At 43.7% G+C, this 26,810-nt stretch overlaps 4 protein-coding genes and 2 pseudogenes across 4 annotated transcripts; 4 read left to right on the plus strand and 2 right to left on the minus strand.

Annotated features, from left to right (window-relative positions):
• Positions 1-800: 800 nt before the first annotated feature.
• LOC136531101 (LEAF RUST 10 DISEASE-RESISTANCE LOCUS RECEPTOR-LIKE PROTEIN KINASE-like 2.1) lies at positions 801-2,534 on the plus strand (annotated as a pseudogene).
• Positions 2,535-6,702: 4,168 nt separating this feature from the next.
• Positions 6,703-7,729, plus strand: LOC136531105 (PR5-like receptor kinase). The gene has a single exon (XM_066523823.1). The coding sequence runs from the start codon at positions 6,725-6,727 to the stop codon at positions 7,727-7,729; it is 1,005 nt and encodes a 334-aa protein (XP_066379920.1). The 5' UTR covers positions 6,703-6,724.
• A 776-nt stretch (positions 7,730-8,505) lies between these two features.
• Positions 8,506-9,135, minus strand: LOC136531106 (non-specific lipid-transfer protein 2-like). The gene has a single exon (XM_066523824.1). The coding sequence runs from the start codon at positions 9,072-9,074 to the stop codon at positions 8,775-8,777; it is 300 nt and encodes a 99-aa protein (XP_066379921.1). The 5' UTR covers positions 9,075-9,135; the 3' UTR covers positions 8,506-8,774.
• Positions 9,136-13,250: 4,115 nt separating this feature from the next.
• Positions 13,251-13,938, minus strand: LOC136531104 (non-specific lipid-transfer protein 2-like). The gene has a single exon (XM_066523822.1). It carries the CDS (start codon positions 13,842-13,844, stop codon positions 13,536-13,538), a length of 309 nt encoding a protein of 102 aa, XP_066379919.1. The 5' UTR covers positions 13,845-13,938; the 3' UTR covers positions 13,251-13,535.
• Positions 13,939-15,435: 1,497 nt separating this feature from the next.
• On the plus strand, positions 15,436-16,927 carry LOC136531100 (reticulon-like protein B9). The gene is made up of 5 exons (XM_066523821.1): positions 15,436-15,556; positions 15,684-15,864; positions 15,966-16,107; positions 16,420-16,489; positions 16,623-16,927. The coding sequence occupies exons 1-5, from the start codon at positions 15,436-15,438 to the stop codon at positions 16,787-16,789; spliced, it is 681 nt and encodes a 226-aa protein (XP_066379918.1). The 3' UTR covers positions 16,790-16,927.
• A 6,762-nt stretch (positions 16,928-23,689) lies between these two features.
• On the plus strand, positions 23,690-26,805 carry LOC136531102 (uncharacterized; annotated as a pseudogene).
• The last annotated feature ends 5 nt before the right edge of the window (positions 26,806-26,810 follow it).

Here is a 26,810-nt window from a genome sequence, read left to right on the forward strand (position 1 = left end):
AAAGACCTCATGTTTCGATATTACCTAAAAGGAAACAACCAATATTGATACAGCTTTGTGGCCTAGGAGATGGCCTTGCGTCTTTTGCGGCTGCCTGGACGGTGCCTTTCCAATGGCCGGGAAGAGCTCGTCCAGCGCCTCGGCTTCGGACGCAGTCAGGTTGCCGTCGAAGAGCCTGTCAAAGGCCTCCAACTCCGAAGCGGATGGCGCTGATGGATCCCTGGTGTAGCCCATACGCTGCATGATTAGCACATCACCTCGCTTGAAAGCTGGCACTCGGAAGAGGCTTTGAGCCGCCAACCGCCTGCTCCGCCACGACAGTACCGGCTTAGCTGGAAGCTGCTTGGGAGGCTCGCGAATCAGCGGAGAGTCCCTCTTACACGTGACATTATTGATGAAGCTGTCGAGGCATCGTTTGGCGGAGGCGTCGTTGTCCACAGCCTGGTGGGTAACCCCCGGTGGTGAACTGAAAGGGCCATCCACCGTGAGGTCTACGCGTGTGTCTTCGGTGAGTCCACTACCCACTGAATGGGGCGTGGGGGTGGTGTCCACAACACACAGGAGGCTACCGCATCCTCCAGCTGGGGGGTCGCCGAAGTTGACGGAAGGCGCTTAAAGGAAGACCACGCGACGATCTGACTGCCGACGGGCATCTCTAATTTGGTCATTTCACATTGCACATGCCCTTACCATCTCTAATTTTCTATACCCATTCCATTTCGATGCCCCTACAGATGAATTCCTCGTGGCCACGGGTCCGTTGATATCTCAATTCCTGCCTTGCTATCCCCAGCCCTGCCATGCCAGTGCTCTACCTCGTCGTCGTAGTCGCCGCCGATTCCCTCTCCCTTGCCACGCCCGCGGTCGCCGATGAGGCGTACTACAACTACATTCCCGGCGCGTGCCAGAAGTCCTCCTTCCGCTGCGGTGACAGCGTCGACGTGCGCTACCCGTTCTTCCTCGCCAACGCCACCTCCGTCATCGAAGGGGACACCGCCTACGCAGAGTCCTACTACGGGTACCCCAGCATGGCGATCGCTTGCGAGGGCGGCCACGCGACCCAGAAGCTCAAGGGCGACAGCTATACCGTGCTGGACATCGACTACGGCAACCACACCTTGACGGTCGTCGAGGTGGACGCGCTGAGCGGCGGGGAGTGCCCGCGGGTGACCCGCAACCCATGTTCGCTTGCTCGTATACGATCGTGGATTATAAGCTGGAGCATTATTTTTCTCTCACACAAAACCAGCAAGCCGTAAATAATCCACGACCAAACGAGCCCGGTGGCTCAACCTGTCGGACACCGCCAACGACAACCTCGTCTTCTTCTTCGACTGCGTCTTCACGGCAGCGACCCCTAGGCCGCCGTCGGCCCTCCTCCCGATCAACTGCAGCAGCCTTCTCGAACGGGACAGGGTGTCTTACGTTGTGGATGAGCCCGACTTGTCGGCACAGGACGAGTGGCCGCTGGCGTGCAAGGAGCCGGTCGTCGTGCCGGTGCTCAAGGACCGGCTCCTGAGCCCTGACGAGGATTACCTCTCGCGTCTCAACAGCGACGGGTACGGGCAGCTGCTGAAGCAGGGATTCCAGCTGACCTGGGACCCGACCTCCGGGCCCTGCTTCTTGTGCGAGCAGTCCAAGGGACAGCGCGGTTACAACCAGAGCGGCGAATTCGTTGGCTGCCTCTGCTCCGACGGCAGCGTGCACAGCCCGGATTGTGGTAAGTAGTCTGGTATACATACAGAGTTAAATCCTCATCGTCCCTCGCTCGTTCGTTGGCTCGATCGTAGACTCGTAGGTGTCGATCCAGTCGTGCAACTCGACGGCCGGCCGGGAGCTGTAGGCGCGTTGCCGATGCTGCCGTAGCACTCCTCGCAGACGCCACACGAGGCCTCGCTGCGCCGGCGAGACGGCGACTCTGACCCTCGAGATCGGGCGCCACACTGGTGGGTGGTAGCTGCCTGGGTGGGCGATCGAATCAGGCGATGTCCGTGTTCTTCGGCGTCGTCGTCGTGTGCGTCGCCGCAGGGGTCCTTTGGATTTCCTCTTCGCCATGTCTGACGAAACTGATGGATCGATCTCGCGCTTGGGAAAGCTACTCTTACTTCTTAACAGAAATAATTTTAAGATGCTTTTGTCCTTCTCCGTTTACTGCCCTTAATCTGAACACGGCAAAATCGTATTGCGGCATTACCCCTTGTATAGTACTCCGTACCTACCGCCACAGCCCCATCAATACCTTTATTGATGCCTTTCATATATATAATTAAAAAAAGGAGAAACCTTTATATATTGATTATGGAGCACAAAAGATGCCACCTAGGAGACTCGACTAAAAAAATACCGGAACGTGAGAGAGTTGGTCTAAGTGTCTAACACGCGTCATTGGAGTTGGAGCTCTCTTTCGTCTCTCTTTCCATATTCCATACAAAAACCCTTTTTTTTTTGTAACTTCTGCTCCGCTCTAATATATTGTTTGTTGGAGTTGTTCCAAATTCACTCCAGGATATAGGCCAGGCTTCTGACGGAGCGAAGCGGAGGCCCGTCGCCGGAGGCTTGGGCCGGAGCGTAGGGTTTCGTGGAGACTTGATTCTCTTGTAAGCCGCCATAGGCGTGTAACCCAAAACTCTTGAGATAGTGAGATTGTTGCTGGCTGGTGCCCGTGGTTTTTCCCCTTCACATCGGAGGGGTTTTCCACGTTAAATCGTGTGTCTCCTCTGTGGCTTGATTCTTTACTTCATATTCTTATACGTCGTTCATAACAAGTGGTACCGGAGCTTTGGTTGTTGTTAGGGTTCATGACGACGTCGATGAAGTTCGATCTTCCGCTGCTGAACTACGACACGCGGTTCTCGCTATGGCAAGTCAAGATGCGGGGGATTCTGGCGCAGACTCATGACTATGATGAGGCGCTGGATAGTTTCGGAAAGAGGAAGGCCGAGTGGACTCCAGAAGAGATCCGCAAGGATCAGAAGGCGCTCGCCCTAATTCAGTTGCATCTTCATAATGATATTTTGCAGGAGTGTCTGAAAGAGAAAACTGCTGCAGAACTATGGCTAAAACTGGAATCGATCTGTATGTCCAAGGATCTAACCAGTAAGATGCAGATGAAGATGAAGCTGTTCACCCTGAAGATGAAGGAGGAGGATTCAGTGATGAGCCACATCGCTGAATTCAAGAAGATCGTCGCCGACCTAGTGTCGATGGAGGTGAAGTATGATGATGAGGACTTAGGTCTTTTGCTGCTATGTTCTTTGCCAAATTCGTATGCAAATTTTCGTGACACCATACTTTTGAGCCGTGATGAACTAACCCTAAAGGAAATTTATGAGGCTCTCCAGTCTAGGGAGAAGATGAGAGGCATGGTGCAGAATGACGGGACGTCGTCCTCCAAGGGCGATGCTTTGCATGTGAGAGGCAGAACTGAAAACAGATCCTCCAATGATGGCAATGATGGTAGAAAGAACTACGAAAGGAGAGGCCGTTCAAAGTCCAAGCCGCATGGTAATAAAAAGTTCTGTGTTTATTGCAAGCTGACAAATCATAATGTTGAGGATTGCAGAAAAGTACAGAATAAGGAGAAGAGGAAAAACAAGTCGGCTGGTAAGGTCTCTGTTGCTGCTGCTGCGTCTGATGATGATTCTGGAGATTGTCTGGTAGTATTTGCTGGTTGTGTTGCTGGTCATGATGAATGGATTCTCGATTCCGCATGTTCATTTCATATTTGCACTAACAGAAATTGGTTTAGCTCGTATAAGTCTGTGCAGAAAAGGGATGTTGTGCGGATGGGAGATGATAACCCGTGTGACATTGTGGGGATTGGATCAGTTCAGATCAAGACTGATGATGGCATGACACGCACGCTGAAGAACGTCAGGTATATACCAGGGATGTCCAGAAATCTTATCTCATTGAGCACGCTTGATGTAGAAGGTTACAAATATTCCGGTTCAGATGGCGTTCTGAAGATATCAAAAGGTTCTCTTGTTTGCTTGAAAGGTGATCTTAATTCTGCAAAGTTATATGTCCTTAGAGGGTGTACTTTACCTGGTTCTGATTCCGCTGTTGCTGCTGTTACTAATGATGAACCTAGTAAAACTAACCTTTGGCATATGCGTTTGGGACATATGAGTCACCATGGTATGCCAGAATTGATGAAGAGAAACCTGCTGGATGGCTGCACTTCGAGTAAAATAAAGTTTTGTGAGCATTGTATTTTCGGGAAGCATAAAAGGGTACATTTCAACACTTCTGTTCACACCACTAAAGGTACTCTTGATTATGTTCATGCTGATTTATGGGATCCTTCCCGTAAGTCCTCACTTGGTGGTGCCCGTGGTTTTTCCCCTTCACATCAGAGGGGTTTTCCACGTTAAATCGTGTGTCTCCTCTGTGGCTTGATTCTTTACTTCATATTCTTATACGTCTATTGAAAACTTGACATAGGGCCAATTTAGATTAGATAGCACTGGCCATGACTAAAAATTAGTCTGCTAGTCATTATTTCAATGCCTCTTTGGATTTCTAGCTAATACTTCCATACATATCGGCTAAAGGATCAGAGTGCCCCTTCAATTTTTCTCTCTCCTATTTACCAACTAGGAACAGGGTATGTGGGAGGGCAACAGCAAGTTTTTTGTCAAACTTTAGCACTTTTAATCCCTTTCGCTCTAATTTATCAATTAGTTGGCTAACAACTAGTCCTTGGTTTGGCTAACAATTATTTCATCTACTAGCCCACTTTAGATCCTTAGAGAATATATGGGCTAAACATTAGTCAACTAATTGTTACTCCCATGATATGGATCCAAATAGCGCCATAGTTTCCTTCACTTTTTTTTTAAAAAATAACTTACCTAGTTTTTTTACAACATTTTGACAGTAATTTAACAAGGTCTATTTTCACGTTTGCAGGATCTCCAAGCTCAAAGTGGAAAATCACAGCATGTAAGAGAAACTCCCTGTTAGTGGTACTCTTTGACAATTCCCCACATTATGTCTTGCTAGTCCATCAACTCGTGTCATGCACGGGCCATGAATTTTATAAGAGATATATGCATCAGAAATTGATTAAATTTAGAACAAAAGACTAATGAAAATTATTTGTCTTTGTTTTCTCTCATTTGCTCATATTTTAATATAATGCTCGTCTAGATAAATTCTTATATTCATCTGGTCGTGATAAACTAATTTATTATCAATCTGTCAATATACTTTTTTCATCCCAATTCATACATGTCCTATCAATCTGTCAATATACTTTTTTCATCCCAATTCATACCTGTCCTCGTCGCATCTCACTTTCGTGTGTGTTAGACATGTGTTTAGTTGAAATGATCTCTCATATGTTCATATTCTAACACAATACCAAATGATAATATCTCTCTTTGTGTTACCTTGCTGTGTGATAGTCTTAATTTAGTTGCAGTTACTTTTACATACTATTCATTCACATCATATTTTTCTCATTTGTGTTGCATTTCGTGTGTCTTTGACGTGTGTTCATAATTGATACTCACGTGTTCCTATTTCAACATAATACTCATGTAGATGCCTTCTAATCTTTCTTCCTTGTGATATAATTCAATTACCAATTATTTTGTATGTTTTGACATCCTCACTCATATTTTCCCCCTTTGCATCGTACTTTCATGTTCAACATGTGTTTAGTTGAAACCTTGGCTTCAACTACGTATTTGCCTTATAAAGTGACATGCTCATTGATTTATGGTATATATATGGATATTGTTTGCATGGTGAGTTAGTGACACATGTGCACACTACCTTGAGTTAGAATTTTCTATACTCACAATGACAAGTGAGTGATTTAGAAGCATATACAGAAATAATATACAATACTTTTTTAATGATGGATGGAATAATTTAGATATAAATTTAGGGGTTACTTTTGTGCCTTTAGTTATTTTTTATATTAACAACCAAATAATTGAGTAATATAGAAGTATATATAAAGTACTTTTTTTTGAAATGATCGGTATAAACAATTTAGACTTAGGGGGTAACTTTAGGTTATTCTAGTGGAGGTCGTAATTTAGATGTAAATTTAGGGGGATAATTTAGATGAGGATCAGAAGGATACTTTCGCGGTAATCTAAATTAAGAATTAGGAGTTGCTTTAGACTACTTTTATAATGGGAGATGGATAAATTTTTAGAAAGAAAAAAAAAAACAGATCCAATGGCTATTATTATTAGTGATAATTATAACATACCAAAAAGATGGGTGAATGTTTCTGATTTTTAAGAGAATTTCTTGGATTCATCTTTTTTCTTGCACTGTTTGTGATTATTAATTTGGATACTCCTTGTGGCATCGAATTTGTAAGGCTAAGATGGCTAAAATTCCTATGATAATTTTGAATGCAACTACACTAGTTCTTGTTATGTTGTAACTTTAGTTTGCTTTCATTTGGTTCAACCTCAATTCTTTTTTGCCCCACGTAGACTGGTTTAAAAAAAGTAATATACATTACTAGACTATATTGTTTCATAAGTCTGCAGCAAGTTGCTTTATGATTTTATCTTTTAGTTCTTCTGTGTACTTTGTATGGCGATCCTTTTCCAGTTTTAGCGTTACTTGTTTTTACTAATGGGATTTTAAGATCAATTTATGCCACATAGTTATAACTTTTGTGTTATTTATGACCCTTGCAGATACAGGGTCAGCTGTGTTAAGTGCAATTCTACTATCTCTGCTCTTTGTAATGTGTGTTCTGAAGAAATTTTACGGTACGATCTCCTGCACAAGGGGATCTAATAAACACGCACCAGGGATTGAATCATTCTTACAAAAGCATGAAGCTCAGCACACAAAGAGATATACTTATTCAGAAGTGAAAAGAATGACCAAATCGTTTGCCGAAAAGCTAGGTAAAGGTGGCTTTGGAACCGTTTACAAGGGCAACCTGCCAAGTGGTCGTCTCATAGCAGTGAAGCTTCTCAACAATTCCAATGATGATGGCCAAGAGTTTATCAATGAGGTAGCAAGTATCATGAGAACTTCTCATGTTAATGTTGTGACTTTGTTGGGTTACTGTCTCGAAAGTTCAAAAAAAGCTCTTGTCTACGAGTACATGCCTAATGGTTCGCTCGAAAGATTTGCTTACGGACAGAACTCTAAAGGGAAAAACTCATTAAGTTGGGAAAAGTTGTTTGATATCACAGTCGGCATTGCTCGTGGACTTGAATATCTTCATCGAGGGTGCAGTACTCGTATTGTACATTTTGATATTAAACCACACAATATTCTACTAGACCAAGATTTCTGTCCAAAAATCTCTGACTTCGGATTGGCAAAATTGTGCGTGAAAAAAGAGAGCATCATCTCTATCGACGGTGCCAGGGGAACAATAGGCCACATCGCACCAGAGGTCTTTTCGAAGCAATTTGGAGAGGTCAGCAGCAAGTCTGATGTATATAGTTTTGGAATGGTGATCCTTGAGATGGTTGGAGCAAGGAAGAATATCAACAAGAGTTCAGAGGCCAGTACCAAATATTTTCCTCAATGGGTTTATGAACATTTGGAGGAATATTGTGTGAATGCCGGTGAGATCAGTGTTGATTCAGAGCTTGTCAGAAAGTTGATAGTAGTGGGATTGTGGTGCATACAGTTTCAGCCTAAGAACCGGCCATCAATGACTAGAGTAGTAGAAATGTTAGAAAGCCAGACAAATGACCTGCAGATTCCACCACAAAGTCTCTTGTGTTGAAAACTTCAGATTTAGTCTATCAGTACTTTGTACCAAGCAACTAAAACTTCACCAACTACTGAGTTGACTGTAGTGTTAATCACTTTAAATCGAACAGAGTGATGGTACATGTATAAGTGTGGCTCCTGATTGAGAATCAGAGGTCTGTAACTGTAATCCACTTGCTTATGTAGGATAACGTTCTGTTAAAAATCCTCTCTAGTCTCAAATTCCTATGGTCACAAATGCTACAACAGTTCAGGCCGGCGTCCTATATCCGTAGTTCCCCTAAATAAGAATAGGAGATGTGTTCTTTTTTTTCTTTATTAGAGCAATTCTGTCATGTGAATTTTGTGGGGGTGAGTCTTTGAACCCAGTCACTCTGGTGAAGCACCACGTTTTGTGGTTGCTAGTTTCCCACTCGCGGCAGTGCGGCACGTTGCTTTCATGCTTTATTTGTCTAGTGTTGTCGGAATCACAGCTTTCGGACAGAGACTGCACAGAGTGTTCGGCTGAACTGGATTATTTATTGTTCATGCTGAAAAACACTGTTCGTACTGGAATGTTATGAGAGAAAAACACTGCTTCGGCTGGAAAAAAAAACAGAACAAGCCGGCTGACCAGCCAGCCGAACAGGCTGAGAACACTGAACCTGAACACATGGCTAGTGGTTTCAGTCGAAAGATTTGGTTTTGGACAAAATTCAGAAAGGGGAAAAGTCACTACCTTGGGAGACATTTCTGACATCACAATTGGCATTTGAGATGTTGGTGTACTAAGTATTAGTTTGTCCAAGGTCAACTCAGAAGTGGCAACACTTTTATTCGTTTTGTAACATCATACATAGTATACGTGACACATATAAAACACATGACATATCAAAGTCTGCAGAGCAGAACTCACACTATACCAAGGACTGAAGTAGTACGTCTCCGTTTATTCTCTAGCAATACTAAACTCTGCCAAGTAGTATACAGAAGTACCATACACGAGAGTGCGTGCCCGCGAGGTCGACGTCGACGTCGACAAGGAACGGACTGGGCACTGGGGCATGCACGCACTTCATTCAGCACTTGGGCAGGGGCACCTTGCAGGCGGCGAAGACCTTCTTGGCGTTGGGGGAGTTGACGTAGCGCTGCATGTTGGGGTTCTTCTTGTACTGGCAGAAGCAGCTCGCTGGGTGCGCCTTGAGCCTCGCGCAGCACGCCGCGGTGGGCGCCGCGTTCCCCACGATCGCCGGCGCGCACGGGGTCAGCTGCGTCGGTGCGCACGTCGCCGCGCTCGCGCCGGGGGCCAGCAGGCTCAGCACCGCGCTCGCCACCAGCAGGAACAGCACCAGAGACGCCGCCCTACTCGCTGCGGCCATGCTTGCTTGGACTTAGACACCCTGCAGGTGCGAGCGATCGAGAAGCACGTACGTTTTGATGTGTTGTGTGTCAATGTGTTGCGAATGGAGAGTGGTCCATGGCGCCTATTTATAGGCCCTGAAGTAGGTGATGAGGAGCACGTATATCGTAAGCGTTGCGCAACCGTGAGCAACGGGAACAGTGCATACATACTCTATCGCGGAAGCACCAAGCATGCATTGGGCGGCTGATACACAGCACAGCACAGCTCCAGAGGCGCTCCACTACCGCTCGATCGATCGAGCTCACTGTTGCGCGTCCATGTGCAGGGACTCTAGCTACCAAGATTTCAACGCGTGGAGCATCAGGGGTGACGTGCTACAGCCTTTTTCAGTTTTTTCAGTATGAACAAGACGATCTTTTTTTCTAGAAAGAGCGTAGTGGGTTGGGTTAGTATATAGAATGAAGGGATCGGACTAGGGAGGCATCATGATGATGAGCGTGCTGAACTGAACTGATGAAGGGATGGCAAAAGCTGGTCAGCATTCAGCAAAGTCTCTCATCGGCGTCCACTGCAGAGTTACACGTAGTAGAAGGTCTGGGGCATGCGCACCCGAAGCTCAGGGTCAGAGCCATCTTCTTTGGACGGCAAGCAAGAGTCCAAGCTGGCATGCATGCCCCTTCCTCTTTGTAGATGTCCAAGCGTCGGATCGTCAGAACAGAGTGCCTGACGTGATCATGGGTCAGCATTTCGACATCGCCTGTAGTCGTGCAAGTACTTGATCCAAATTAATCGGTTATATGTCTAGTTAAGATTTCAATTAATTCGGAAAATTCCTACCACATTTCTAATATCACATAGATCATTTTCTCTTTTACACGCAGTGATGAGGGAGTGTTGTTAATCATTATCGGCCACGAACAGGTTCACTTTCACCTAATTTGTGAAGCTTTATATTGGCAAAAAAAAAAAAGAGTTAACCGATTAACCCCAACTTCAAGACATATGTGCACCTCATCGGTCAGAAGTGCTCAACCATCTATGATTTTTTTTTTTCACAAGTGCCTTCTTGGATACATTTTTTAAAAGCATATAAAGCTCATTTGTCAACCTCCAGTTTGCACGATATTCCGATTTTAAAGGATAAACTATAAAAGCGGTGCTAAATGACCCACAATAGACAAATTTATTCCCCTAACTGGTTTCAAAAGTGCTTTTTTATTTTCTAAAAAAACAAAAAATATGGTTTAATCTCTAAAATTCATAACTAAATTATTTTAATTAGAAAAATATGAAACTAGTACAGATTGTTTTCTAAAAATGTTACCTATCTAGTATTGGTGATCTATGTACAATTATTTGGAACATATTTATTTATGTTTCTATTATTTTATTGTCAACTATTTATTTAAACTATAATTTTGCTCTATATCGGACCTTGAGCCCGATCAAGAGGACCCAGAAAACTATGAATACATACATAAAAGGATGTGGAAGATGACACGAAATCTCATATATTCCATGCTCTACCACATGTGTAGATTCTATTTAGGCATTGTATGACTATCACTTTACTATATGTTGATTACTTGATTAGGTTATAGGTTTCAAAGAAGTCAGTGACTTAAACATCATGCAAACAACTAGTCACATTATTAATATAACGTGGAGCACAAAATGATAATTTAAATAAATAATAGATATGGGTATAAGTAATTGAACACTAGGAAAATAAACAATAAGATTCCAATAACTCCAAATAGAACACCAATAGATATATAACATTCTTAGAAAAATTGGTATTAGTTTTATTTTTTATTTAAAATAAATTAGTCATGAAATCTATACGTTAAATCATGTTTTTTATTTTTTTAAGTAGAAACTAGCTAGAGGACTAAATTTGTCTAATTTTGATAGTTTGAGGATATCCGGTGTCCGGTTTTATGGTTTAAGGTTGAAAACCGTACTGTCATATATGTTGGAGGTTAAAAAATGGACTTACCAAAAAAATATATTCATTTAGATTTTACAGAAAGAAATGTGTGTTGTAGTACTCAGTGCATTTTTAGTATTTTGATGGATTGTATTTTTAAATACTTGAACAGATTACTTTTGTAAAAGCTGAATAACAAATATTATTAAAAAAAATTCCTTCACTTTTGGCTCATCCTTCTGTAGATTCTTGATGCAGCCAAATCAAGTTTAGTTAACTCATGTATCCACTGGCTTCGTACTTGTGTTATTCTCATTCACCAGATTTGGTCATAGCGGCATGACAACCGTTGGAGCATGTGGTTAAAGAATTTTTTTACCCATACACATAGGTGACGATCTAGTCTACGGATTGATAGTCACTAGTATGTCTGTATCTGTCAAGAAAACAACTTTTTATAGGCCGTGTGCTTTAATGCAGAGGTCGAAAGTGACCTCAAAATGGTTGTATCAACTTAATGTAATTATCTTGAGTTAATAAAATGCTTCCTCAATTAAAAAAAACTCATGTATCTTTGTTTTTTTTCCTTCAAAAATGTATGTTTACAGCTTGTTCGCTTGCTCGTATCTGGCTTATAAGCCATGGCTTATCAGCCAACGAACAATATTTTTCTCTCACACCAAACCAGCCAACAGTACTTTCAGCCATGGCTTATAAGCCAAACCAGCCCAAACGAATAGGGCCTTAGTTTTTTCCCTTCAGAATTGTATGAAAAGTACTTGTTCTTGAGTTAGGTCTTGTAAATTATAAACCAATAAAGTCATAAATTGTCCTAAACAAAAGTAAAGCATATGCAAACCTGATCACAAAACTACCCTTGGCTAGTAAGAAATGGGACGGACCTACTAATAATGGCGTTTTTGCCATTGTTTTGGTTTTATAAAAGCTCTTTAACACCGTGGGGAACTCCCCTACGGTTTTTTGCGTCAAAAAAATAATGTGTTCGACTGCCGACTGCCGTTACTACAAAAATAGTTTTTTTGTCAATGGCATTTTCACCACCGGTTCTGTTAAAAGAATAGACCTACTAACGATGTATTTTTTAACTCTTTGAAACCGACGGTGATGAAAATACTGTAGGAGTGGACACCGATGGCATGGGCATGGGTATTTTTTTAAAGTTCTGTTCGGTTTTCACTGCCGCTTTTTGAAACCGATGGTGATGAAAATGCTGTAAGAGTGGACACCGATGGCAACCACATCAGGGTCGTCCTCAAGAAAGTGATAGGTTCCCTCATCATGCTCATCTTGTTGGAAGTACAGGATGAAAAGGATTCGAGTGTTTTCAACCCTTAGGCCTCGTTTAGTTCCGGCCAAAGTTGGCGCCGCCGGATTTCCAGCCGCACTGTAGTATTTCGTTTGTATTTAATAATAATTGTCCAAACATTGACTAATTAGGCTCAAAACGTTCGTCTCGCAAAGTACAATCAAACTGTGCAATTAGTTTTTGATTTCGTCTACATTTACAGCCTGTTCGTTTCGTCGTAAACGATCGTTGATTATTTACTGCTAACTGGTTTGGTGTGAGAGAAAAATACTGTTCCTGCTTATAATCCACGATCGTATACGAGCAAGCGAACACGCTGTTAGTACTTCATGCATGTACCACAAGTTTGATATGACAGAAAATCTTCTTTTTACATAGTGCCAAATTCAAGAAATTGGGGGAACTAAACATGGCCTTAGCGTGCGTCTGTGTTGCACCAAAAACCGGTTTACGGAGTAGTTTTCCAAACTCTTTAAAATGCTCTGATCTCTTCTAGGATATTGCTATTTGCTATTAAAGTAGCAGAACTCAGCATTGACCGAGAAAATCGCCGAACCATGGCTTCGCTAGTGAGGGGATTTTTGTAAGTAGTCTAAATTCGCTCTAAAAAAGAATCGAACTAGGACCTAAAAGTGCTACTAAGCTACAAGCTCCTTCACTTCTTAATATATGCTTAGAATGTCCTCGAGTAATAGTATGCTCGATCAGTAATAATATGTCCATTGGATAGAGGAAATTCTGCACACTAGTCATTTGCACATTCGGTGTTCGGATGGTTCACTGCACAGTGAATTTCGAATAGTTTCGGATAATTTAATAGTGTTCTATAAAAAAGAATAAGCTAAAACAAGCTGAAAGTAGTACAGCCGAACACCCCGATTGTTTAGGAGATTTTCAGCGCTACTTTTGTCACTAGGTACCCTTGCTACTAGTCATCAATAGTAAAAAACAGTATATATATATAGCGGACGCATACTTCATTATTACATCATTTATTCATAATACACACACACGTATCTCTGTCCCAAGAGCTCGGTAGACACAGGCAGCGGATCGAGTACAGCAACACCACAACGACGGAATTATACGCATGCATACACGGCGCGATCCAAGTACGTACGTACGGAAACAGAACACGACGCCACACTAGCTCTGTCCCTGTCCAGTGGGCCATGCTACGTACCGACACAGGTACGTCACGTACGCGGTGCTAACAGAAGTTAGCACGACGGCACGGGCACCTTGCAGGCGGCCATGGCAGTCTTGCCGTTGGGCGAGTTGACGTAGCGCTGCAGCTTGGGGTCGCGCTCGTACGTGCACAGGCACGGCTGCTGCTCCTTGAGCCTGCTGCAGCACGCCGCGGTGGGCGGCGAGTTGCCGATGATGGCGCCCGCGCACGGGGTCAGCTGCGTGGCGTCGCACGCCGTCGCAGCGTCGGCGCCCCGCGGCGCAGCGGCGGCGCACAGCAGCAGGACGATCACCGCCCAGGCGGCGAGGCCCGCCAACAGCACTTGCGAAAGCTTCGCCATGGCTGCTAGCTAGCTGCTTTCGAGAGATCGAGCTCGACGACGATCAGTAGCTAGCTCACTACTAGTGCGTGGATGGTGGTGTGGTGCGAGCGATCGGAGAGACACCGGCGCCATTTATAGGCACGTCGTCGAGGTGGAAGCTGCAATGGCAATATGCATGGCGGAAGACAGTCGCATTGCTAGTGCAGGACAAGTGTGCAACGCAGATTGACTTGTGACTTTGTGAGGAGCACAAGTGCAGGAGTATGCGCCACTAGGCAGGGAGGACAGGACAGGATGATGTGCATGAGCATGATTGTTGCCGCTGCACTACTCGAACAGAAAGAGAGAGAGGAGAGAAATTCTTGGTTGGTGCAGGAAACATGGCGCCGAGAGCAACTCAACTGAGCGCATAACAAAACGGCACGCACTAAGGGTGTGTCGGACCATGGCCAAAAGTAGGGTTTGGTGGATCGGCCAAGATAAGGTTTGTTATACTGAATTGCGCTGCTCATTCTGCTGATTAGATCAGATAGACGGTTGAGCTGGTTAAAGTATGAACAAAAGATGTTTTACTTTGGCAGTTAATTTAGTTGCTTTGCAAAGCAAAGAGAACACCATAAAACATCTGGTAAAAGTGAAAGATAAAAAGTGGTTGAGTGTTCAGGGCAGGGCAAAGCTTGCACTGGCACTGCACAACTAGCTGAAAATATATCTCCAGACCATTTCGGGTAGATGCAGGAGAGATTTTATTTCTTCCTATTTAGTTGATTAATAAAATTGCCACTTAACTCCCCTCACCCAACATTGTGCTATGCTGCTGCTGCTGCTGCAGTACGTGGTGCTTGCAGCCTGCTAGCGTGCTACATACACAAGCGAAAATAAACTGGTTTCACTTGTACTGTACAGCAACAATCGCCTGTGTCGAAAGTGTCTGGTGAAATTATACTCATAGGCCCCAAAGTCAACTCACCAAACAAGCTAATGCCCATGCATTCTTTCTCTTGTTGGGTAGTATATTAAAACAAATGCTAATGCCCGTTCCATTAGGCCAACCTTTCTGTAGTGGCAACGGCACTTGCCTCTCAGCTATCTCGCATCACAGTGACAGGTCTTCAGGTTCACGAAGCATCTGGTCCTAGACGTCAGAACACAGATGAACCTTATATATACAATCTGAAAACTAAACCAAACAAAGTTCATTCAGCAATCAGGTTAAATAACATCTTGCCTTTTACCATAAGGCTAATCCATGAAAAGGACTTCTTCTCCAATTAAACCAGTTGTAAAAAGGTAAAGATGCTGCATTTGTTTAAATCCACAACAATAAACAAGTCCCATATGCAAGATACTTGCAGTGAATCTTTTTTGCGACGACTTTATGTGGCTTCAAGGCTGTAAGAAGGAATCCCTGAGCTGTTGGAACACCTCCTGCTGAAGCAATCCTTGCTCCATATTCGCTCATTCCCCTGTTCCCTCCAGCACAAAGCTATCCTTGCCTTCTCGTGCCAAGATCCTATGTATTCCTGTCCTAGTACCTGGCAGCTTATAAGGCCAAGAGCTGTCATCGTGACCAGACGAATTACTACCAAACGCAGCAGGTATTTCTCAGATGTCTCAAGCCAAGCTTCCTCATGTTCAGACCGATTCTTCCGACGACGACGATGGACCGACGACAAAGCTAGTATTTCAGAGGAGCAAATCAGTTGATAAGCTACTCGGTGGCCAGAAAGGTGCAATGCTCTAGTAGCAGTAGTATTTTTCTGAAAACTCTCGTGTCTCAGCAGCGTTTCAGGCGCTGCTGGTGCCTGAGCCTGACTGAATCGGCTCTATGATCTCTGAAGTCTTTTGGATTTGCAGTTTCTGACGTCCTGCTATGGAGGAACAGAAACTTGTCAGCAGGCATCCTCGCAGGGGCAACATTGGTCTGGTTCCTGTTCGACGTGGTGGAGTACAACATAGTAACGCTCCTTTGCCACATTGCGCTGCTTGGGATGCTTCTGCTCTTCATTTGGTCGAACGCTGCGCCTCTCTTTGACAGGTCTGCATTACCATGGCGTCTAAGTTTCTATAGCTACATCTCACTGGATAAATAAAGGGATGATAAGTTAAAAAGTCTCAATTAACCTCGCGTTTTTGCAGGCCGCCTCCACAGATCCCAGAGGTGATCGTTTCTGAACAAGCGTTCAGAGAAGTTGCACAGACCATCCACTACAAACTGGCTCACTTTGTGTCAATTCTGTATGACGTTGCATGCGGGAAGGATCTCAAGAAGTTCCTCATGGTAAGTATGATTTGCTTCTTCGATCTGTGTCCAGTAGTATGTATCACCAAGTCCTATGACAGTCACATTGTTGCCACGCATAGATTTAGAGTTTTACTGACTTGCAGTTCTGAAAACTCAACAGAGAAATATAAACTGATGTCACAAGTTGTTCAGTGGCATAAAGCAATCTCAACCTTCGATCTGATTAGAGAAAATTCGTTAAGCATATGAAGTTTACAAAATAGCCTATGTGCCATTTATTTCTGTCAACATCCAGCTCTGTGAACTCACTCAAATATTGCTTTTGTTTCTTTATTACTGTGATATAAGGTGATTGGGTCTCTGTGGATACTGGCAATACTTGGCGATACTTGCAGCTTCACCACACTGTTATATGTTGGTAAGTATCTAAAGAGGATGCACAAAGAGACGCATCAGCAAAGGGCCAAAGGCATAACAGCATGCAAAAAAGAACAGCTTGTCCATATGTACTCATATATATTCTGACGATTTATCATGACTTTCTTGACTAGGATTTTTGTGTGCTCTGACTTTACCGGCATTATATGAAAGATACGAAACAGAAGTGGACCATCTTGTGGCCAAGGGCCATGAAGACCTCAGGAAATTCTACAAGAAGGTTGACTCCAATGTGCTCAACAAGATACCGAGAGGCCCTGTCAAGACAAAAGTTCTCTAAGATATAGTAGTCAAATTGCTGGTGCATGCGAGCAGTCCCATAGATAAAAATAGTAGCCAATCACCGGATCATTTCAAATCATTTTTTATGCTACCAGATTGTACATGTTAGACTACTACTGCAATGATCCACCATATTTTACCGTGTCAACAACAAACAAGTCTAAAATCTGAAGTAATTTTAGTCGTAAAATAAACTATTGTTGCCAAAACCAAAGTGGCAAATAAAATTCGAGATCACGAGGTGTGGGACCAATCTTTGCGTCAACAAATAGTATGTTGCTACCTTTGTTTCTTTGATGTTCTGAAAAGAAATTAAACATAGGTGTAATCAGCTGCTGCCTCCCTCCGTGCACTAGTGAAGATGAGCCTTGCGGCCTTGCCTAGGTTGAAAGGTTTTCTGGTTCTGGCAGTGAAATTTGAGTGGGCAGCCTCCACACATTTGCAAACGCACAAAACAGATCAGGAGAGGTGGTGCTGCCCTCTCATTCTGTTTTTCAATTACTTGATGGATATAAATCATGTTGTGAAAATAAAAACATCATCTGAGGAAAGTGTGATGGAGCCAAAGGAGCAGGCAGTAGCATCCCATTCCCTGCTGCGCTGCACAAGGCAAATACAGTTGCACTCATCCTCACTCATATTTGGTTCCCGTATGAGTGAGGATCCTGTTGGGGACCTCTTTTTTTATCTCTATGATACAATGAAACACAGCTTTTCTACGTTAAAAAAAAAACAATTGCACTCATCCAAAAGGTGCTCTATCAAGAGGAAGGAGAAGATGACAAACATAAATAAAACACTAGTGGCGGTAGATCTCTTTTGTCGAACAATTGTTATTACATCATAATAAAATCATTAACACAAGCAAAAGCAAAAGCTAGAAATTAGAAGTTACTCGTCATCAAATAGCCAAATAGTTTGAGCTTAGAGTTTGAGAACTCAATTTTTTTTAAAAAAAATGAGAACTCAGTTTCACATAGCAAACAAGAAAGAGAAAAGGGTGGGAATACATGCTAGGCGCTCTTCACCGGCGAAGAGATAGGTGAAGGCCTCGGCACCTGGGTGGCGGCGGCAGTAGTTCACCAGTCATCGTGTAGAGAGAGAGAGAGAGAGAGAGAGAGTACAGCAGCAGTGGCACCAGCGGTGACGTGGTAGTATTCGATGGCTGCCTGCTAGTGCCCCACAGCAGCAATGGCATGTTATTGCTCGGCGAGTAGCCATTGCGGGAGCATGGAGGAACAAGATAGGGATGATAGTGGAGAGAATATAGGAATCTTGAGCGGCAATGCAGCAGCAGGCGTGTCTCTGTACTAGAAGGGGTGGCGAGCGGCTACCTAACTTGGTTGCCCTGGTCTCCCCATATATTATTGCAAGGTGGGGCTAGTAGCAATAGACTCCGTTTTCAACGATCTACCTGTGATAGGAAAGACAATTTCATAAAATTTCCAATCTCACTGGTCCTACCTCAAAATTCCTTCAGAGTTAACGAGAATCGTCAAAACAAGTCTGCGGCCGGAATATGCAAGGTGCTATGGCACCGTATTTTAGTTTGTTAGACCGTGTATTGTCTTAGAGCCCATTAGGGCGCGTCTAGGGGTATGCACACCCAAGACTTCATAATTAGTATCCGCCACACTTTTTAGGGTTGGATTTTGTTTAGTTGTAGTTTGCCTCATGAAACAAACATTATTTGTAACACTTGTAACGCCGAGTTCGACTGCTATGAATAAGGCCCTTATTCTTGTTCTTATTCGCCTGCGCCAATTAGTCCTTTCGAGTCAAGACTCAAAACTCATACTAGATTGATATACTTCATCCCTATTTGTAATATCAGATTGGGTTCTTCACATTGTTACTTGTAGGAAAAGGCTTCTAGGCGAGTCAATTGTGTTGTGCATGGTTGATAACCAACGGGGCTGTGGTGTAACTGTTGTAGGGGTCCGAATGGTTTGAAGCCTCGATTATGAATGTCGAGTTCTCCACCAATCGAATCTATCATACCTATCAAAAGATCGGGCCACGTCTCCATCATATTTCTCTGTCTCATTTTCTTTAGCAATTTGCTTACCTTTTCTTTATTTGATATACAACATGAGTTTGATATGGTGCAATAAACCTATCCAAAATCCATCAAAGTCATCAGTCATTTAATTATTTTTTCAACAAAAGGAAAAAATATTCTTTGAAGAGGAAAAAATATCCTCATAGAATAATTTTTTCAAGGTGTGACTGGTTTGCTTCCGCATATGCAATAGGCAACATTCACATGAGGAACTTTCTAGGTAAATGGCAAGAAAATATGAGACATTGTTGCCATGCTTTAGGCTAAAGTATGGAATATTCTAGATTTAGATATTTTGCATGAGATGCTAATTATTTGGGAGATGGATAAGCATGAGGGAGATTTCTATGAATATAGAAAAGTGTAGGAGGTCGCTACAGAGTATCATCATATAGACTATATAAACACCTATCGATTTAAGTGCCCATCCCATACTTACAAAGCCACAATGAGAGTTAGGACCTATTAATTTAACTGGTCATTCCATACTTACCAAGACATGATGAGTTAGTTAGCCACCAAATATTTTACATGACACATAATGAGTTAGTTACCGTAAGACATAGAAGTAGCCAGTACATGAGTATTACGTGCCAATGCGTTGCAACAGAAACCAATATGTATAGGAATCGGACTCTGTATAATCGCTAGATGGGAGTTATTCTAACTTCTAACTTATATGAGCATGTGTCAAGAGTCAAAGTCATATACGAGATACAGAAGGCACAATCCAATAGTATTAGAATCAGACCCTATATCCATCATCATTTGACGCAAGTTATTTTATTTTAGAAAATATAAATTAGTTACTTAGATATAGTTAAGACTATAAATCCAGGCACGGGTTTGCCGCACCATTCCATTGCATGAGCCTAAAGTCTCAATTTTATTGGTCTAGATCAACCAGTTCAAAGTCTACTTTTTGAAATAACAATAAGGTTTTGTTTAAATATATATATATATATATATATATATATATATATATATATATATATATATATATATATATATAATGATGCATCAGCACTCCATAGTTTGCCCTGTATTTAATCTCATCTCATATGCTGGCCCTATTCACGATGATGGATTCCATAATTGAATGGGTCTCAGCATGGAGGGGTTCTCGAACTCATTAACCACATAAACTGAGAGCTTGTTCTCAAACTCATTAACCACATAAACTGAGAGCTTTTCGATCCTGAGCGGATGAAGTAGTGAATTGTCATTTTCACAACAAAGCTTGTCCAAGAACTCATTCTGGTTAACATCAATCTTCGTCCTTCCGGTGGATTTTGAGCTCCCACTATATTACCTCCGGAGCCACAAGTTGAACAGACTATGTGTTGGGTTCACAAGCATTCAGAATTGCCTCCGCCTTGCTTTCGGTGCCGACAAAAAAGAGGCCCACTTCTGGGCGTCACTCATGGAGCTTAACCTTATATCCTTGCGGGTTTGATGGGCCAAATTTGTTATACACGATCAGGGATCTATTTAGAATGAGGATGCTTACCATAGGATGTTCCAATTGGACTATGGGGTGCAACCACAAGGGACTGATCCTAACTTCAATAAGTTTGATCTTAATTCATCTATGGGACTGCTTAGCGGAAAACACAAAGTCAATGAGTTTGATCTTCGTTCATCTATGAGACTGCACAACGAAAAACACAATGACGGTTGGGTGTGCCCTGGCTCTCAAATATCTTCCTGTTGGGTACAAGCATCTCTCAAATATGTCACTGTTGGGTACAAACTATGAACGCTTCTTCTTTACCGATACAAATCGACATTTGTGAGGTATTATTTTACTTGGATCGATTAGATCTACATCAATAAGATCCCTGATTGTGTACCGATTACACAACAATGGTACGTTCAGTTATCGTCCTTAACATCCCCTGCCCGCTAAAGTGCTGATATCCTATGCTCTATATCCATGTCTTGTTGTAGATTCAAAGAAAGAAAAATGTTTCCCTGCCTTGTCTTCGTACTTTGTACTCTGATCGTAGGGGCTCAACTCGCGAGGGCACGTGACACAATGCCACTATTGAGTTTGTTGCGATGTTTTCCTAATCTTAGGACTTAGCTGTCTAGGTATGTTGTGCTTCACAACCTTGTTTTATGCTTCCTCATTCCCTTGTGTTTTATGCTTCCTCATTCTCTTTCAAACTCTTATGATTCTATTTCTAATGTACAACGAGTTGACAATGATACTAGTGACGATGAGGAGCTCCCCTCGTTGGACTCAGTTGCTTATCTGTGCAATGAATGAGAACAATTCACTTTGAGAGAGTTCAGAGGAGGAAGAGGGGACGTCACTTTGCTGCTCTCCATACTTGATGTTGCTCGGAAACTAAAGTCATTCATGGTGCATTCACACCCGACTATGCCACGGACACTGAAAAGAAGCAACGATGAGGAGTTCCCCTCGCTGGAATCAGTTGCTTGTCTATGGAATGAATTAGAACAGTTCACTCTGAGCGAATTAGAGGAGGAAGAGGGGATGTCACTTTGCTGCTCTCCATACTTTATGTTGCTCAGAAACTGAAGACGTTGCTAGTGCATTCACACCCGACCATGCCACGAGCACCGAAAGAAGCGACGATGAGGAGTTCCCCTCGCTAGACTCAGGTGCTTGTCTGTGCAATGAATTAGAACGGTTCACTTTGAGAGAGTTCTGAGGAGGAAGAGGGGACATCACTTTGCTGCTCTCCATACTTCATGTTGCTCAAAACTGAAGTCGTTGATGGTGCATTTACACCCGTCCATGCCATGGACACTGAAAGAAGCTATATATTGAGTTCTTTCGTTCCTCCCTTTGGCTGTCACAAAATTGTGCGATTGTAGTTTTCACACCGCTGGTTGAATAAGTCTACTGTTCATGTACTGTACTATACTATACTATACTAGTTGCTCCTGCCACTGAGTTGACATCTACCATTGTGTGTTGAATGGCTAGCTCAGCCTTGTGAGTTTTGGTCCTTAATATTTGTTTCCTTATCTCTATACTTACTGATTTTGTTCCTTATATAGAGCACATGGCATCTATATCATGTCATTTTCATGTGCGCCTCCCTATTTTCATCCCTAAAGCCCTACAGTTGTTTGTAGGTGTAGGCACTTAGTGTTCTTTTTTCAATATATACAACAGTTCAAGTCAAGAAAGATAAAATGAAGACCATTTGATCAAACCGTCTATGCATGTTGGACAGAGGAATGAACCATAGTTTAACAATGAAGACAACAGCTTAAGAACCAGTTATTCATATTGGCAAAGAAGTGTTGAATAAGGAAAGAACTATAATATTTGCAACATACAAAAACTTAAGTATTACATATAGGAAAAATGTATTTCAAAACATAGAACAACAGCATCTCTTATAGTCAAGCAAGAGGTGTGGACACTTTACAACCTTGTCTGTGATTAGAGTAAAATTGAGGGCTTAGATCAGTACAGTTGTTGCATGCTGTGGAATATCCAATTTTCAAAATGAACTCATATGCTAAAAGGTTTTGATTCCTGATCAGTCAGGTTTGTCACCATTAAGCCGCAAAAATCAAACAACACAACTTTATTAGCCAAATTATGTCGGAACTATGCCCCATACATCATTTTGCGTACTGGATAGCTTATCCAAAAAAATAGTAGGTAGGCAATGAACTACTGATTTAATTAGAGTTTTAAAACAACACTCATAGTGATTGGTAGGAAGCCTATCAATATGACAGTATCCATGGAATTAACATGGAATCAGATGTTTTTAGGACCTTTTTTTAAACCAGATGTTTTTAGGACTTAACAACACATGAATCTATCAAAATCTAATCTCTGTGAGCAATTAATAAACTTCAGCTATAAACTCCCACTGTTACTCAGCTACAAACTTGTAAAGTAAAAAGAAACATTTTGTTGCAAAAGAAAATCACCGCAAATGTGTATTTGCACAAAGAAACATAGGTCAGGTTATCACAAATTAGGAAGTAGACCGGTGATAGAAAACATTGCCTGGGCTAGGCCGCTAGGGACAGAAGGAGTAAGTGGTGAAGGTGGTAAGGGAGGTCATAGACACGAACATGATGTTCTATGGAGTCTCTAATTGCAGCCATCAGCAGTTGAGAACTATCAATAGCAGGTATATCCAATCGTCCATTGCCGCTGTCAGTTCAAACAGCTAAACATTATATATGGGCAGCCCATAGAAAGCACCAATGAAGAGAACAAAAAGGGGAGAATATTTCTCTTTTTGATGGTATCTCTCATTCTTAGATAAGCAGCTAGTAAATTTTATTCATGTCATCTCAGATGGCTAGGTGCATGTATTTTTTTAAGAAAAACTTAAAGCCAGATGCATATTTTTTTATCATCAGTAATCAAGCTTTTTTTTTACATTCACAAACTTATACCGTAGCCCCTTATTCCATTTAATTTATAGAACCAATGATGTAACACTTGAACCAGAGAGCGCAGTATCAGCTAGAATCTACAGTATTTTTCTCCCACAACAAATTAGCTTCAGCCGACTTATCAGCCAGCTCTAGTACCACCGAACAGCCCAAAACACTAAGATACAGATTGCAGCAAATTTTATTTAGATCAACATAAAACTGAATGCAGGGCCAGGGGCATGAGTGATGTATGGGCGCACTTGTGAAGGAGCATCAGTGTAGCAGCGTAAGTCCTTCGTTAACATCCATCAAATGATGTAACATCGAGATGCATTAAAAAAATTGACTTTTCGAAAACTAAGAGGTACATTTATTTTAGGACCGAAAGAGTTTTTTTTTTTCCGAAAACACTATCTCAGGCGTGATTCGCGTGAACGGAACGGGCCTGGGTGTCCGGTCCATCAATCGAACTGTGCCACGGCCTCCCGAGCTCCCGTCGTCCGGGCTTCCTCGATCCCCTTCCCCGACCTCCGTCCTCCCGAGATCCTCCCGCCTGGGAGCCCCATTTCCGACCCCTCCACCCCTGCCCGCACACCCGCCCGACCGGGCGCCTTCTCCGCCTCCCTCTCTTCGGCGGGGTGACAGTATTCGCCGCAGGGCGCAGGCTGGTCCCATCTGGCCGGCGGCGGCCACGTCGACAGCCTGGCAACCGCGTGTCCGGCGCCCTTTCGGCTTGGTACCAACTGTGGACGAGCGGTGGCCGGCGTTGACCAAGCTGCCGCGGCTGACACCCGAGATTGTGAGCTAAGTCTTTAATCCTGTTCGGATTCCTGAAACCCTGTGTTCATGATGTGTTCGTTTCGGACTCCGGCTGAGACCTCTCTCGATGCCCCCTCTTTATGAAAGCTGGGGAAAAGAGAGATTTTTGCATCTTTGGGGGTACGAATCATCTCGCCTTAACCTACACGCCGCCGACGCCTTTTATGCCGAGATTGGAATTCTGGGCTCTTCACTCCTCAGAATTTACATTACATGGTCGAAGTACAAAGGAGCTGATTGTCCTGACACCAATTCTTTTTTCTCGCGTTTATTCCAGTGCAGATTATCTCAGAGTCGGCCAAATTTGGGTGACATGATGATGGGGAATAAGAGGAGGGCTGCAGCATCATCTGTCGCTGCACATTTCCTGCCGGAGATAATGACAGAGGTGTTCCTGCGGCTGCCAGTCAAATACATCCTTCGTTTCCGGGCCGTCTGCTGGTCCTGGAACGCAGAGCTTTCCTCTGACGAATTCTGCCGCCCCACATGGCTAAGTCCGAAGCGGAGCCAGCACTGCCGAACCTGTTCTTCACTTCACCAACAGCTGGTTTCGACGCCACCGTGATGTACTCAAGCTCATCATCAGGCCCCAATGACGCCCTGCTGTTCACTCTCGACGATGTACGGGGCGGCGATTTCATCCACGTGACGCCGGCGCCTTGCCACGGCCTCACCCTTCTCCACGATCCTTTTGCACCAGCACAAGGGCAGTTACCCGGTTGCCCCCGTGCCACAATGCGGCGTATGTGACCGCTGGACTTGGGTTTAATGCCCGGACGAAGAAGTACAAGGTGGTGAGGTTATTCCGTGGGGATTATGGTGGTAAGCAGCATATTAAGTGTGAGATATACACGCTGGGTGGTGATCATGGGGATGATTGGAAGCCACCTGCTGCAGGTGTACCCTTCAGATTCTGCAGGGCTGCTCAGGCAACTATTAGCCATGCTAGACATGATAAACTGCTTCCAATATTTGCAAATGGATTTCTGCATTGGCTTCTCAGTCCCTCGTTCGTCGTTAAAAGGCCACGGGCTGCCATCCTATCCTTTTCCGTAACAGATGAGACCTTTGCATGGGTCCGGTCGCCACCCTTTGAGGTATCATCAGGTGTGCACTTGGTGGAGCTTGCTGGCCACTTGTGCATGGTCCGGGACCTTCGTAATGTCAGCGGCGTGCTGGAGATTTGGAAGCTGAATGACTATGGCTCTGGTGGTTGGTCATTGGAACATCGCATTGATCTGTTGCAGTAGCATGTTGGCAGAGATCGTTTAATTGAGCCTCAGATTATTAGAGTTCTTGGTTCTGTTGGCAACTGTGGGTCGTCCACGAAGAGGATAGTCATTGCTACATCCAAACGCAAGGTGATTGTCTATGACCCCATGTCTCAGACCCTAGAAGAAACTGTTATTGCAATCAGAGAGACCCATTCATCTTACCAAGCCGAAAATCTTGCTCTTATCAGCATCTCCCTATTTCAAGAGAGCCTTGCTCCAGTACATCAGACAAATGAAGAGAGGGCCCTGTTAGCTCCCCTGGCTAGAGCGGCTAGGTAGATCTTGCTCCGACTCCCAGCTGACTGTACCATGCGATGCAAACTTGTCTGCAGGCAGTGGCTTAGCTTGATTGAGGGTAACAGCTTTGCGCGCTCTTATTACTCGCATAACAACATGGACAAGAGGCCTAAGATCATGCTTGTGGGCAAGGGCATCACTAGACGATCCTCATTCAGTTTTACTCCCTGCTCAGAGTTGCTCCAACACGTTCGTAGTCATGATGATATATGGCTTGACACAAAGGTGGTCTGCTCCAAGCCTTGCCATGGCATGAACCTGCTAAGCACTGAGCTGGAGGATTATCTCTACAACCCCTGCACAGGTTTCTGCCGCGTGTACCACACTCCTAACTACGGTTTTATACCAGAAGCAGGCCATGCTTTCGGACTTGGCCGCAAGAATGTTGGCCTGGGGTTCAATCTGTTGACGCAGGATCATGTGATTGTTGAAATGTTTTACCACCTGAAGGACTTCGAATCCCGTCGATATTTCTTGACCTGCATGGTTTCCGAGTGTTGCAGGGGCTCCTTGAGAGACTGCTTCCCGCCACCTCTGCCTGTGAGTGACATGCCGCCGGCCTATCTTGCAGGAGTGCTCTACTGGATGACTGATCCAAGGTTGGGCGACAGTGACGCGAGGGCTGTTGTGTCGTTTGACATAACAAGAAGTGAATTTGCTGTCTTCCCCTGTCCGCCATGTATTGCTACGTGGAACTGCCAAAGTTCTTCGAGTGCTTTTGTGGTTGAGCTTGAGGGGACATTATGTGCTGTTCTTGCAGACCCTGATGTACAAGAGCTGAACATTTGGAAGCGAGAGCATGGTCAGTGGCATAGCACATACACGGTGTATTTGGAAGGCTGGCCAGGCTATTCCCTCGGAGCAAATGTTGTGGTGCCATGGGCTATCGATCCCAAGGACAGGAAGATCTTGCTAAACACGGGGAGGAAATTGGGATTTTATGATCCAGCAAGGCGTTCTATTGAGAATCTGTATGATCTTGACGAGGTGCTGCGTGTCAGGAGTACAGAGCAACCCTCTCGTGTTGCAGTCCCTGAAAATCTTCACATTGCCAAATTGAAACGTGCTATTGAGAAGCTCTGTTCACAGGAATCGCTTCGTGTGCAGCACAAGTTTTCAGATCCTTCGCCTGCTCTATTTGGGAATAGTTCTGCATGCTCCGGCGGAGAGCAATGCTTGGA

Source organism: Miscanthus floridulus, unplaced genomic scaffold (assembly GCF_019320115.1).
Source record: "Miscanthus floridulus cultivar M001 unplaced genomic scaffold, ASM1932011v1 fs_276_5_6, whole genome shotgun sequence".
NCBI lineage: Eukaryota > Viridiplantae > Streptophyta > Magnoliopsida > Poales > Poaceae > Miscanthus > Miscanthus floridulus.